This window comes from Camarhynchus parvulus, chromosome 4 (assembly GCF_901933205.1).
Source record: "Camarhynchus parvulus chromosome 4, STF_HiC, whole genome shotgun sequence".
NCBI classification, from domain to species: Eukaryota; Metazoa; Chordata; class Aves; order Passeriformes; family Thraupidae; genus Camarhynchus; species Camarhynchus parvulus.
The window spans coordinates 41,638,924-41,654,834 of record NC_044574.1 but is presented as its reverse complement, the minus strand read 5'-3'; the positions used below and the strand labels follow the sequence as shown (position 1 = coordinate 41,654,834).

At 39.5% G+C, this 15,911-nt stretch overlaps 1 protein-coding gene across 1 annotated transcript in view; it reads right to left on the bottom strand.

The window, feature by feature from the left end:
* The window catches only part of PDGFC (platelet derived growth factor C), a 120,498-nt gene extending 104,921 nt beyond the window's left edge, over positions 1-15,577 (bottom strand). The window contains exon 1 of the mRNA XM_030947368.1: positions 15,226-15,577. Within this exon, the coding sequence (XP_030803228.1) occupies positions 15,226-15,343 (118 nt within the window). The 5' untranslated portion in view covers positions 15,344-15,577. The remainder of the gene's footprint in view (positions 1-15,225) is intronic.
* Positions 15,578-15,911: the final 334 nt, after the last annotated feature.

The following is a 15,911-nucleotide window of genomic DNA, read 5'->3' as shown; positions in this document are numbered from 1 at the left end:
CAGACATTATGGTAGAGCAAGAAAATTTAGAGTTTACAAAGGCATTAATGGGGACCAAAAGCAATTCTCCAGTTTCATTTTGGTCAAAACAGTGTGCTAACCTGCAGCAAGTGATAGGGCATGCCAGTCACTGCCTCAACCCTCCAGCATGAATGGGGTGAGAAAGGCAAAAACATAACAAACCAAGCAACAAAACCCTCACAAACAATTAAAGAAGAGCCTTCACATCCCCTCCAGTATGAACACAGATGGAAGACCAGCACAGTCTTCAAACCCTCTTCATCTAACACCATATTTCTTTGAAAGCCTGCTCAATTAGTAGTAGCTAAATCTAATTTCAGCTAAGATACAAGAACAGAACCTCAGCCTTGTGTTTTCAACTGCTAACTGCCCACGCTTTGTTACTACATGAATGATGCCATGATACCAAGAAATACAACAGAAGTGTTACACACAGAGACTGTCATTAAATGAAGTCCCTGGCAACATTTTTGCCTCAAGGCAGCAATAAAAAGGTCTTCATGATCCTAGAAGATTTTTGCAAGTGCTTCAACAAAGTTGTTGATACTACCTAAAGCCTAATGCACAGCTACAGCTTGAAAAGTTTATATTTAAATTGCATATGAATACAATTGTTGGAGGTGGCATCTTCATCATCAGATAATCCTCTGCAGAGAGATCAAGATGGTAAAATTCTAAAGCAAATTATGGGAAAGCTATGAAAAGAAAACAGAATTATTCTAACCTCAGAAATTAACAAAGAAATATATTACTTTACCTTAAAAAGACAAGTAACTATCTGAAGCCATTTAGAGAGTTATTTTCTGGACACAATCCTTTTGAATGTAATATTGCTTATTTGAACTGGTATTTGTAAATAGAGGTTTGAAGAAGTAGGGAAAATATTGCACCTAGAACCAATGTACCAGATACTCTATCAATAAAGGAATAAAATTCAGAGAAGCTGAATTACATGCAGAAGGCTTCAGTTGTGGAGCTGAAGGAAAGTCCAGAACAGGAAAAAATTTAAGAACAAAAATTTTTACCCACCTTAAAAACAAAACCTAAACCTTTCATTTTCAGAGAATGAAAGTAGTTTCTTTGAATTAGATCTTGTTTGCTTACAGACATTCTTAAATCTGCGTGGTATTACTACTTTTACCTTGCTAGTGTCACTACTTTTTAAACACAGAATTTATTGAACTGCAAAAGACAGCATCTTAGCAGCATCTCTTCCTCTACTGAAGAGAAAGCATTTATTCCCATTACCTGGCTAAAAACCATCAATATCTTTCATGGAAAAGATCAAGAGAAAAATTATTTACCAGATATGGTATTTTAGTGGGTCCCCATTTTTTAAAACCATCTTTCTTATGGTGCTTCTCTACTCTTTGCTACCAAAGGTAGCAGTAACATAAACATCTTGGTCCTTTGAGCAAATAATCCCACTGTGTTTATGGGGCATTCTTTGTTATCAAGTCACCTTGAACAGAAGGACTGATGACTTTTTGTTTTGTTCAGTCTTCAGGAAGTGCACCCCAGAGAACTCCGGTAGGATGCAAGATCTTTCCCTCTAGCCCGTTCTAACTGTGACAGAAAGCAGATGCCAGCTGAGCACTCAAAGCCCAGTGCTGACCATTATAACTCTTATTTCTGCTAAAGGTGGTTGCAGAGGTTCCAGGGCTGTTCATAGGCAGAGAAATTACCAAAGCTCCTCTTCCTCCTGTTTTCCCCATCCATGTATAAATATGTATCTAACCATTTCTGATCAAAATGTTTTTGGCAGGTGCAAGATGCTGACCTTTCTAATCAAAAAGCAACCCTCTCACCTATGTCTGATTTGCACACTTTTTCCTTAGGGCTCAGTTTATTTTAAAAAAACTTCCAAAATGCACACACACACACCAAAAAAAAAAAAATCAGAAATAAGAGAAGGGAAGCCTTGGATGCGAAGTTATTTACCCTCAGAAACATTTCAGGTGCTATGAAAAAAATTATTTTAAAAGTGTCAGGATAACAAAAAAAAAAAAAAGGTTGCAGTGAATCTATATTGGCACCAAAGTACCACTGAGCAGTTTGTTACATTTTATCCTCTGGCTTTAAGGATCAAGTTCCTAGTAGCAGCATAAGCACGTGCCAGAAAAGTAAATATATTGATAATTTTCAGAGACCTATGATTTCCTAATTGACATGAGGTTTCATTTTTAAATGCTTTGCTCTTGATTTTTAGAAATATTATAATTTCCTCTTGTTTAAAATAATGACAAGTATTGGTACAAAGCCATCCCTGAAAGCCACACTTACTGGCCACATAGAAGACAAGCAATTTGAAAGGTCATGTCTGATCTCCTAATTTTGGTGCGCCAGAAAAAAACCACAGGAAAATAGAGATAGCTCATGTTATGAATCCAATATTGATAAAAAGCCTAAGCATCTGCTACTTTATCTGTAGTTCATCAGACATATAAATGCTTACATGTCACTGAAAAATGTTTTAGCGTGAAAAAATTGTAACAGCTGAAAGAAAGTTTCTCTCCTCACTCCCTGGGATATGAGCCCTGATTACCTACATGTTTAAACCACCAACACCATACACACCCTACGTTTTGAGGAACAGCCCATCAAAAAGAGCTGTCAGTAATGCTCAGGACAAACCAAGCCAGTACATTGCAGTGTTTATGAACTGATCACTGTATTAGCTGTTTACAGCTTCATGTCCTGTACCAGTAAAAAAAATCTTCCAAACTCCCCTTTTAAATAGCTCTACATGATGGAAAAATCAGGTGATAACAATCTAGAAGTATCAAATAAGTTCCTCATGCACAACAGGATGAAAAAAATAATTAACCCCATTCAGTAATCATCAAAGAAGAGCTACTTTGCTGGAGCCCTTTTGTTCATTCTTCTACTATAGAAAGCAAAATAAGACACAGAGAAAAACAATTTCCTTGCAGTCTTGTCACAGCATCTTGGTTTCTTCTCTTGTTAAATTTCAATACAGACTTCTTTCACATTTCTGTCTTTATCTCTCAACATATACCACTTCCTCAGGCTTTAAGGCACTCAATGTTGTTCAACTATTCTGCAAACTGCAAATAGAGCATTCCTCCCTTGCACAGAGGCAGAAGCGTGGGGGTGTTTTGTTACAGTTTTTATCAAATTTTTGACAAGAGCACAAATATTCATATCTGTCCATTAGCATTTTACTGTAAATGGCGTAGAGATCCTGTTGTTCAGAATACAGCTTGGATTAGCTGAGTAAAAGAAAGCTATAAAAGAAAATAAAACTTAAAATATGAAAGCATGACTAGCTTTTATCTTTCTAATACTATTTTACATAAATAAACTTTATTACACTTTAACCATTATTAGTTGGGATTTTTTTCAGATAAGAAGCAATTCAGATGCAGTAAATGATTTTTATAGCTAGACAGGCACAGCCACCATAGCAAACATGAACACAATTGCTGATTTTTATTTCACATTTAATGGACACAATAAAAAATCTGAAAAAGAAGTCATCAAGATGTTTCCCTTTTCCAGGCTTTGAATTAATGACAAGGTCTTGATCTTGCAAGCTTGCATCATGTAATTTTTTTCATTCTAACTAGATCAAATCACTTCCCAACTTCAATGGAATTCCTCATTCAAGGTCAAGCCCTTTTGCGTATCTTAGGGAACAACTCCACAATACATCTTTGCATCTTTTACATCTATCCAATCCAAAGTACTGTCAGTGGGGAAGTTCAGGGATTGGAGCTAGTCAGCTGGTAACCCACTATTTATAAAATAAGTACACATAATAAATTGCTGGTAGATATAATAGCATATTTTATAGCAATTAGCAACTTTAGAACTGCTTTTATGTTAAGGATTTGACTAAAGCAGGGACAGAAGTTAATATTTTTGATAACAGCTTGCTTTTATTTAAGTATATTACAAGCTATCTTTTAGAGTAGACTTTGAGCTTCAAAGTAATGAATATTCAGCAAAACAATGGAAAGGAAAAATGTAACTGAGAAAAACCAGCTACCTCTGAAAATAATTATATTTTAGTTGACTCTGAAGTCTTAAATCAGCCAAGGGATCGCAGTAGAGACAGCAATAAGAAATTGTTTTTAATAAATTAGTTATTAATAAATACATGATCATGCACTTGAAAAATTGGAAAAAAACACCACTAAAAAGCCAAACAAAAAATCTCCTACCTATTAAAAAGTTCTTTCTGAAGATCCTAGAGTAGGGCTAAGGAATCAGGACTGAGAAACCAATAGCTCCTACATTCTGTACTCAGTAGCAACATCTGGGTACACACAAATTCCAAAACCAGATGCTGTGAACCCTCTGCAGCCACACATTATCCCTCTGTGGAGGGGAGAGCTCAATGTGCAGCTTGGCTGTGGCTGATGATACACATGTTCAACAGCCACTATTAACAGCCTGGAATTAAATTATTTTAAGAACAGTTAACATGCAGAAGAGCAGAGAAGATTCCATTCTTCCCAAACCCAAAACCATGGAAATAAAATGTAAATATTTTCACGTTACCCAGTATTAGTTGATCTCCATGTAAATATAAAAGATTACTATTTAAACTCTACACCATTTATTGAATGTTTTAGGGCCTGTTAACTGATAGCCCACCTTAAATTCATTCAAAATACTTTTAGCTCCAATATTCACCATTGCTTGCCCAAGTCAACTTAAAACAAGAGGGTCTTGGATTCTTGCTTTCTTTCAAACTACAGAGTTTTCATTTGATTTCTTTTAAATATCTTAAAAGCAATAACAATTTGGAAATATTTCACTGCTGTTTCATTGGGTATTACCACTACACCAACCTCCATATGCATCTTGACAAATGAGGCCCATCAGAGTTTTGTAAGATTCTTACTGATAAGGCAGGCACACGCTTTAGAAACATGTTTATCTTTCTACTTGACAACTATACAAAACCATCTTTTTCCCCACAAGCAATATGAAAATCTTGCAAATCAGGCAGGTATTTAAGCACCAGAGATCTCTTTACTGTCATACTCTGCTGAGATGTGGCATTCTTGAGGTGTCAGATAATCACAAAGACAATCTCTGTAGTCTCTCTTCAAATGAAAATTATTGACCTCAAACTCTATGCCAGTACTACACACACACACACAGTTCTTGCAGGTACTGAGAACAGGTATGGAATAAAGATTCCCAAGGAAGAAACAAAAGGAAAAAAAAAGGTTTTTCTCAGCATCTTATGCCATTCTTTATAAAGACTCTTAGGCAGATAGGTAAGGATTGCTGAAAGACTCAACAGTCACAAATTCAATCTCCATTTCAAAAGGAACCCAAGGCTGCAGGCAAGTACTTTCGGACTTCTCATAAGTACTCATATAGCAAGTACTGTGAGAAATATAGTGAGTACTTAGCAGAATTTTTAGAGTATTTAAAATTTCAGACTCCAGTCTGCCTATAAAAAATGCAGAAATGCAGTGCACCTTCGGCCTGGGATTTTTGAATGACACAAAGAAAGCAAGGCCATCAAGAATCTTTAGCCATATTTTAAAACAATAGGCAAGGTCAAATCCAGCTGTTTAATGTCCTTTTTATAGAGATCATGTTTGTTTTGGAGCCATTACTTTTTAGCTGTCAATTAAGAGGTTTTACCTCCCTTTCAGACCCATTATAGTTTCACAAGCAACAGAAATGTTGGTAGGTATAAACCTCCCTGTGAAACAACAGACCAACTAAGTAGTAAGATGGAAGCCTTGAAATATTAAGATAGACCACTTACCCAAAATTTATTTTTGGAACACAAACTGTCAATAATATACATATAAACCTTTTCGACTTGACACTGTCTGATGCAACATTCATTCAAATTGCTTCCTGAAGGACTTCTTCAAATGCTGCATAATCACACATACACATTTTCCAGGTAAGAACTGCTAGTTTCACAGGCACATTATCAAGCACAAGAGACACATCAACAGTCCATTATTTAGCACTGTACATACAAATAGAGAGCTTCACCCATGTACAGTCAATTACTACTAACTCCAGACTTGTGCTTAGCAAAGTTATTTTCTTTCTGAAATGATCGGCAGATTTTAGTGCATGAAGAGTTGTGAAAGGTAACTGAAGTTGCTTTGGGAGTCAGAGAGCAAGCACATCCCATGAGAGGGGAAGCACCCCATAGTAGCTAGCACCAATATCCCTCCCACAAATGTGAGAAAATTATCCATCCTTAGGCTTGTATTTGTATCAAAGAAAATAAATGACCCACAGAATGCATCTTAACATGCAGAAGTCTTATTTTTCACTCCTCTCCAACAAGTGATGAAGTGAATTAGGAGGGCCTTGTGAGGTGACACACCATGGATAACACGTTCAGTGCTTCAATGAGATATAACACACGTTTCTGTGACTAACACAGCTTAGTTTGGATCACAGTCACTGCTGTTCTGGGCAAACCTATTTATACTGACAGAGCAGAGAGCCAAAATGGTTGCTTTGTAATTAGTTCAGGCATGCTTGAATCCAGAAGGGGAAACCCTTTTAGTTGATTTTCCCTGGGAATACTACAAAGTTCCACTACGGCTTCACAGTGTAACCATGAAGATTAAGAAAAGCTCTCAATTCACCTAGAGAAATAACAAATCCTACATCTTGGCTTTACTCTGAATGCACTGAAATGTTCGAAAACACTTTTTCTGAAAATTTGTCATCTGCAGTATCAAAGGCATTCCTGGCAGAGAATGCAAATCTTGTTGAGGGCAAAATTCAGTCAAAATGACTGTAAAAACTTAATCCACACCTTTGAATTTGGACTGAATATCCATCACTTAAACATCTTGTAAATGACCCAATTTGTTTACATGGCCCTGTAGCTTTTTATGACTTTTCCATAAAGAAGTTATTACATCCATTACTTTTATTTTGTTTTAGAGCATTTGAATGAGCCCCAGAACCACAAGCAAGTGAAACAGATTCTCTGCAGATGGAAGTGGCCTCATATAACTCTCCACTACCGGTGGAATAGTCAGAACAACACTTCCAGTTTGGAAATGCCATACCTTCACACACAGCAAAAGAATTTCCTGTGCCATATGTCTTTTCTAATGTTTAACTATTGCATAAAATGAGTGCTGGTTTCCTTGTCAATGCAAGGAGGAACTCAGAGCCCCTAGGACTGATGCCCTGGATTGTCTGGAACAAGGGTAAGCACAGTTGGATAGTTACTCAGAGAATTATACTGGAGGAGAAAAAGTAACAAAATAGGAAATAAAATCAAACATAGATATTCTAGCTGCTATCATACAATAGCTCATCCAGTGAGGCTCCCTAGATAACCGTTTAGTAAAAGACTGGACAACTGAGTTATGTGAAAAGATTAACTAAAGATAACAATTGAAACAAGTGATACTGTGCATTAATTCAGAAATGAGTACCTCTTCCAGCAAGGTCACTTTCCCACTTCATGTGCTTTTAAACAAATAATGCTGAAAAGAGGCATAGGGAAATTAGTAGCTACAGATTGACAGGGAAGGTGTGCTAAGAGCATCTCCAAAATCATTTTTCCAGTGTAAACTACTCTTCAAACATTACATTCCCTAGTATTTTACACACACAGAAACTTATGACTTTGCTGATATGTGCCAAACTGAATAACGGTTTGAATATTGAAACTATGAAAACGGCACCACTATTTTACCTTTTACTGTTTGAACCTAGTTTGAAGCCCATTTATCAGATTACAGGACCAATTCCCTAATTAATTGCAGCATCTAACTCCTTGCCCCCCTCCACCTTCTTACATGATTTATTGACAATTCATAATAAGAATACTACAGCAGCAGCAATGTAAAAATGAATTAACTGTACAGAAAACGCAAGCAGCATTGTTTCCTCTTCCCAAGACATCCTTTGCTTTTTCTGAGACAGACAGATTAAGGTTCCAAGAAAAGCCAGATATGGGTGATATGGGATCCAGTACCCAAAATTATCACTGGCTATGCCAGACATTTGCTGAAACTAGGAAGACCTCCCCTGCTTTCCTTTAGTAGTACTGTTGTATCATAGAGAACTTATTAGGATAAGTACCCAACCAACAGCACTGTTCATCTAGAAAAACCAAGCCCTAAAAAATTAAAACCAAAGATTTTTAGTTCTAGCCATAACACATGACCAAAGAAAAGCCCTGGCCTGCCTGCCTTTACCAAGCTTTATTCAGGATCAGTGGTACCCTCCACTTCATGTGGAGAAATCAGCACAACAGTGACCAAATTAAGCCATGCCTGCATGCTCTTTTAATGCAATTAATAATCAGTTTTAACTAATTCAATGAGAAATTTCAGTGTTTTGGGCTTTCAGGCAAGTAGGAACAGAGGTGACCTTCAGCCTAGAAGAATCTCCTTAAAACACCCATGTTTATAATGATGCCTTGAATGAATTTACCACAAAATGGCAAGTTTAATGAATAATTTATGAGGATTAATTCTCTAAAAGGCACATTGCCGAAGAAAAAAAAGGTGTTATTGATTATTCCCTTGCAACTCTCATTCTCAGTAGTACAAAATGATGCCACTTCATTGGAAATAACCTTCAAAAATTTTCTTATTTTGTTTCTCTTTCTTCCTGTACTGTATTAAAGGGAGTTAAATTCATATCGTCCTTCCCCAGCCCCAAACACCTGCACGTAAAAATGGCAGAAAGAAAATAAAATTCCAAAAACATAAGCAGCAACCATCACTGTGAAGATCCTCACTGCAGAGTTAACCTGCATAGTCTTAAATTAGCACAGAAGAATGACAATAATAAATCCAGTGGCTCAAAGAGACTTTGCTAAACAGCTGAGGAGTTCTTTTAACTTCAGCTGCAGCCAGCTCACATGAGGGTCTGGTCAGCAAAGGTGAGAGCACATTGCCATGGCTTGGGGGAGGCACACACTCACAGCACTTGTGGCAAGAAGCCAAGCAGGCTCCGAGCCCAGGGCAAACATTAGGTCATGCCTATGCAGGGAGTACACCAAAGTCCAACACTGAGGGCATGCTCAGCAAAGATGGAATAGCTGGAAGAAAACGAATTAAGATCAGAAAAAAAACAGCACTTGCAAACCCTAATGCAGAAGGCTTGAAGGAGATCAACGAATTAGCTGGGTTTTCTCCTTTGTTTATACTAGTTTTTTAATAGTTCTTATACTCTCTGTGTGTAAGACTTTCTCCCAGAGCATCCAGAGTCCTGCCTTTTGTCACCCAGCTGTGAAAACTGAATAGGTTATGGAAATGCAGTGAGTTATTATTGTACACGTGCTTTGTAAAGATGAGGTACCTTCACACATAAGAAGACTGCTTAGTATGCTGTAGAATTGTGAAATTAAACACAAATAGCCCAATGTAACACTGAAGATTTCTTTGAAAAATCTCAATAGAATGATGCCAAGAAGAGGTGATCAGAAGACAGATGAATCCTAAGGCTAGGACGTCTATGGAACAAATTTTCCAGGCATTGTCACCTTAAAATAACATCCTACAGTGTAAGAAAGCCCCTTCAAAATACCAATTGATATTTTAGCTTCACAATAACACATTATGAATTTTCACTTACCTAATTAAATAAAAGCATTTCATATTCAAATACAAGCTGAAAAAGTTCTTCCCAAAAGGGAGTGACAGGGCTGAAAAAGTCTTAACATGCAATTCATTCCTCAGAAACTTCAAAACAACAAAGCACTCATACAGACACTTAAGTGCTACTAAAATAACTATGCTTCTATGTGTCAGCTCTATTTCCTTTCTGTTCCAGTAACTATTTCTAAGTCACACTGGTTTCTTCTAAAAGGCTACATCTGTGCAGGCCAATTCTTAAGACGCTTACACACCAAGAAGTGTATTTCCCATGGAATGCACTTTGGGACTAAAAAGCAAAGGCAAGGCTCTCTCTCAAAGCTAAGAGCTATCTATAAAGCAATTGAAGAGGCTCATTTCCCAGTAAGGGAAGTGGGCTTGCTCAGCACATCCTCTTTCTAGTAATCAGGAACTGCCAGACATAGCAAAAACCAAAAGCAGCAACCACCCAACAGAGACAGAAACCCCCAAAACCACTGCTACAATTCACAACCGCTGCTGTATGATGTAAACCAGTACTTTGCTATTACATGTCAACTATGTAATAATTAAGACTCAAAGAGTCTGGAAAAAGCTCTAAGATATAAAAGACATTATGTTTATGGGAAGATAAAGTTGAACATAATCTCTTTAGCAATACAGCTGTCTCTTACTCAAGGCATGCCTCGTGTTTCTTCTCCATTATAAAACTCTGACTGACAGACAAACTAAAAAGCCCCCAAACAACATGACATAAAGCTTTGAAGTCCAATCTACAAACTTAATAAGAACTAGTTAAAAATAAGATTTTACACTAAATTCCATTCCAACCCTAAAGAAATATATGGACAGGTTGGAATGACTACATATTTGAGACAAGGAGTAAAAAGTCTGTGCTTTTAAAACCCTTATTTTACCTAACAGAAGAAACGGAGAGAAGCAACAGGCCTAAGGAAAAGTCCCAAGCATCACTCTGCTGAATTGCAAACAATATGCCAGAAGTCAACTACAAACACAAAAAAAACCCGTTTTAAAAACTTTCTTCCTCTGCAATTTGTTGTTGTGTTGAACAGCTTCTCTAATTTGCCACAATCTTCTGCTTAAAGTCACAAGAGGATGTGCTGTAACTCATTACTTTCCAGGAAAACAGCTTTAAAACATTTCAAAACAAGCCTTGGACTAGGCAGAAATAGCTTTTACTTGAAAAAATTGCGTCGCTATCAACCTTCCCTTTAGCTGATACAGCTTATCTATTATTCTTCCTTCTCTTCTCAAAGCTAAGACAATTTTTGCCAGCCAGCAGTAGTCAATAGGCTGTACTGGCACTCTTCACTTCAACATGAACCAGTGGAAATGGCATCAAACCACGATAAAGTATGTTCCGTTATAACAGAAAATTTTGCAGTCAAATTTTATTTCTGCTTTCAAGCAAAAGGACTGACACTCCTGCCTGTAAGGATTCAATGTGCTGCATCACTTGGACATCCACACATTTTCCTGATGTTCAGCCCAAGGTAAAGGAACTTAATCAGAAACCCTTTGCTGCGATGCTGTCCCGCTTGCTGAATTAACTGGGAGCTCTCTCTGGACACAGACAAATCAAGGAATCCTCTGTGTGGTTCAGAGTAGGTGTGGCAGGCCACACACACATCGAGGTGATGAGACTCTTCTTCTGGCACTTCAGCTACTCACTCCGTTCCAGCTGCATCCACCAACTTTTCCCAAGGATGGACTGAAATATGCAAGTTTCAAACACTGTCTCAAGGACACACTTTTGGGTTTGGTTTATTTAAGCTACATGAATCTTTCCCATTTCAGAAGATTTAAGAATATGAAGTGTTCAGTTAGTGAAACTTATTATTAGGGATTTCCATTCATGTGAAGGAAGAAGAAAACCAACCAAATTCCTTTCGAGATCTGTGAAAAGACAAATCATGACTGACACATTACCTGTGCTGCAGAATTGGCAGAAATCAAATGCTTGAGTTTTCTAAGATGTACTTCAGAAACTCTGTTTACTGCAGTTCAGTCACACTTGAAACTGACTGAGGAAAATCAGTCCTGGTAAGTTTCTAACTGACATCAGGTTCTCGGCCCTCTGAAGTCATTCAGTACCACACTTGAAATGTACACACCACATAAACTGTACACATTATTTCTTATGGCATCCAACAGTCGTTTTTACATTATTTTCTATAGATACACTCATATTTCTCATAGAAAATGTAACAGCTGATAGCTTAGCAAAATTACTTTAAACATTTATTGCATCTTGTTCTAAGGCAGCCAAGAAAATAGATTCTCCTGCCATCTCATGTTGTAATCAAATCCAGATTAAACTAATAACATCACATAAGCAGGTGCACTCAAGACTAACAGGGTTAAGTCACTAGAATTAAGTCATTCACAGTACTCAACCCCCCAACAGCCCCCTCAGACATTTCTGAAGCTACAGAAACACATACATGACAATACAATGTCAAAAACAGGAGTCAAAAGCAGATAGAAATGAAGAAAGTAGAAGTTAACCATTGAATTAATCAAATTCAATATAAGACATTCAGTTTTGTGATTTAAAAGAAACTGAACATTCAAATTTTGACTCTGCTTCAATATGGAAAATTTGTAGTAAATACCTCAAGGAGCCATAAGAGAAATGATAAAGCCACCTAAGTATGAAAAAGCCTTGAAAGCATAATCTTACAAATTGTAGAAATGAAGTCCACTCAGATAAACGGAAGCCCTCACTACATGCACCATTTACTATTACTTTACTTTCCAGAAAACTGTTGCATAAACTCCTTTGATCCTCGAGATGATTATTTACTCAGTATAATAAAATAAAAACATTAAATATAAATAGGATTTTTTCACAGAAATCACATAAAACCCCTTGCTGTCAAGCAGAGTTACAAATAAGACCTGTTAAACGAAAATCTCACTATAACAGAGGGCAGACAAATAAAAACATGGAGGCAGTTTTCAGTGGTTTCAAATGGCCACACTGGCCCCACAACAACCAACACAGTGAATTTCCAGGAGGTACCAGTAAAACACTGTGTTCTAAAATATTTAACTTACAATTGTAAAAAAATATTTACACTAGGAAATTGCCACCCAAAATAATATTCACTATGCAGCAAAGCCAAGAGAGCTTCTTATGCAAACAATTAGCAAATGAGTCAAATTGTAATTTTGAATTTAATGTAATACAGCTATTAAATAAGTAAATATTAGTTAATCCTTAAGTGCATGATTTATCCTTTGAAACACAAGTAGTCCCACTGAATTAATAACTGGTCACAGGCACCTTGAAGCAATAGCTATAGCACCCTTGTGTGCAGCTGAGTAACACTGTAATCCATTCTACTGCAAAGCTTCTTGGCCACTTAGCAGTTTTACAAGTTGAGGACAGAATTTTTATTTGCAGACTGCATGAGTAAAAAATCTCCCTTTCTCCTGACCAGAGATTATTTGGCACATGAACAGCAATATCTCATTCTCATACTCCAGGGAGTTTTAACCTGCCTCTAGCTAAAAGCTATACAATCTTTAGATTGCAGCAGAGTGTAAAAATCACTTTAATTAAATCAAGTAAGAACTGGTTGGACTAGTGTTACTGATCCCCCAAATAATTAAAATCAGTTAAGAAAAGTCAGATGTTGATACTTAGCTATATCTAAACTTGTGCTAATTTTTTTAAGTTTTACAATTCAACAACTATTAAGCAAACTTAAAGTAAACTACAAGAGGAATCTGGACAGTTCTGAGTATAAACTACCACATAATACAGTTTCAGGGCACCTTTTTTTTTTTTCATAACATTTCTCCTGGCTTTGCAGTTGTTCTAAGACACAGTGAGTGTATCTTAGAACATGCCAAATTTCATTGCAAATCAGTTGAAGCGTGACCTAAGGCAGCTGCATTTCTGATATCTGTGAACAGAATCTAGTTTGCACTGTCACATATACTTACACCTATTTACACCAGTTTTGCTTCTATGCTGTATGATCTACCTTTTACACTGTTGTGATCCCATTGTTGCACCCTGGAGGCCTTTCAGGGCCCAGCTGCATTATCCTGGAATCCTGGAACAAACCTTTTAGAGGAGACTGACAGCATAGCAGGTTTCTTGCCAGTCCTGACAAAGTTAAAGCAAAGCAATGACAATACTCTGTGTGTTGATAAGCTCCATACACACACCATGCAAATTTAAGAGAAAGCAGCAAAACAGTACGAGACATTGGTATATAATTGCCAAGCCCACTTTGTCACAAACTGGTGCCCTAAAGCCTCTAAACACCAGGTAGGATAGGAAGGTGTAGAAAGTGAGTGATTTCTCACACAGAGCAGATAATTTCCTGTACTGTGCACAAAGTCTGATTGGTTTCCTGTCAGAATAGCCCGGTCTCTAAGTCTTTTGATCACTTTCCTCTGGCCCTTCACAGTTGCTCTGATTAGAGATTGATCCCCACGCTGCTCTTTGATCAGCAGCTCCGGCAGTCTGCAGGTGCCATATATCACCACATTAACAGGCCATAGCAGTATTAATCTCCCCCTTTTAAATTTGTTAGTGCGCTGCATATTCTACCCACTCAAAGAACGCTCACAGAGGTCTCTGAAACTTTGCTTTCTACTGGAAGATATAAGATAGAATACTTTTATCTGAGGAGTCCCAAGTTCAAAGTTGAGAGAATTGAATTAGCCTCAAGTCTGCGTTTCTGCTTTATTTCATTACAGTTCAGAGAGTTTTGAGAGCTCCCAGCTTGGCCTTTTGTGTTGGTTTGTGCCCAGGGAGAAAGCTTGTTCTAGCTGACATGCTAAGTACTAAATTTTTCAAACACACCCCCCCGCCCCCCTCCGCCCCGTGCGTTAAACACCAGGGTTTCCACGAATGTATGCAAACAGCCTTAATTTTAGATATCCTACACTAAGTGTGGTTTCATGCAGTATATAACATTACAGTTTGTAAAGTATTCTTTAAAATGACTTCATAATAGCAGATCAAGAGGAAAGGCGCTTAAAAATCTGAATAATGTAAATCATACGGAGTTCAGAGGCTAAGCAAATTACACACCCCGAAGCTGCCCTTGCTGTATGAAAGGAGTCTTTCTCCAGCTCTGCACAGCCCCAGCCCAGGGGAACTTGCATTTGAGAGTTTTCTAAACATTTCAGGTACACTTGAAAGTTAAAAGTAATTCTCATTTCCTATACAGGATTAGCTCGTTTCCAGCCCGTACAAAACACCACTCATTCACGCACAGACACAAAAATCCACCCCCCGAGAGCGAAGCATTTGGGGTACAAAGGTGCGCGGGTCGTCGTTGGGTTTAGGCTGCTGTTTTTCAGTTTGTTTGGTTTTTTAGCACGGCGAGGCGGGGGACGGGAAGGGGGCACGTTTTGCACCTCAAGCACCGCAGAAGAGGGAGCCGCCGGGCTCCCCCCGCGGCCGCCGAGCCGCTGCCCTTTTACCCGGAGCCGGCGGGCAGAGCCGCGCTGCCCCCGCGCCCACCGCCCCGAGGAGGAGAGGAGCCGGGAGCGGAGGAGCCGAGCGGGGTGCTCCGCTCCGCGCCGGCCGGGCGCCCGCCCCCACCCTGCCCCGGGCTGCGCAGCGGCGGGCGCTGCGGCTCCTTACCGTTCTGCTCCTTGGCGCCGGAGAAGGCGAACTTGCTGCTGAGATCGGACTCGGCGACGGCCCCCTGCCTCCGGCCGGCCAGGGCAGATGTCAGCAGGAGCAGCCCGAGGAGGAGCATTGGGCCGGCGGGGCGAGGGGCTCCGGCACAGCAGGCACTGGCGGCGCGGCACCGAGGCCCGGGCGTCTCTCAGCAGCGCCCGGCGCGGGCTGCGCCGCTGGGGAGAAGGCAGCACTGAGCCTGCTCTGGCAGCGGAGAATTGCAGGGTAGTTTCCACATAATCCCATCCAAAACTTTTTCCTAGAGCCTTTTTCTGTGTCTCCAGGTTTTGTTTTCCTTTGGCTTTTCCCCCCCTTTCTCTCTTAAAAAAAAAAAAAAAAAAAAAAAGGATCAAAGGAAAATCTGGACCCAGACCAACTTCCCAAGGACTAAACAATCCGTGGCCGTGGCGGGCGAGGGTCGGAGGAGCCGGGGCCGGCGCGGAGGAGCGCGCACCTGTCAGCCGGCAGCGGGGGCGGGCGGGCAGGGGGCGGGCAGCCCGCGCTCTCGCACCAGCGCTGCCCTCCTCGCCCGCAGCTCGGCACCAGCGCTGCCAGCCCGGGCCGTGCCTGCCGGCTCCCCCTCCCTCCCACGCCCGCCGTCCCATCACGGCGAGGGCGGCACCTGGCGCGGCCGTTTACGCCCCGGG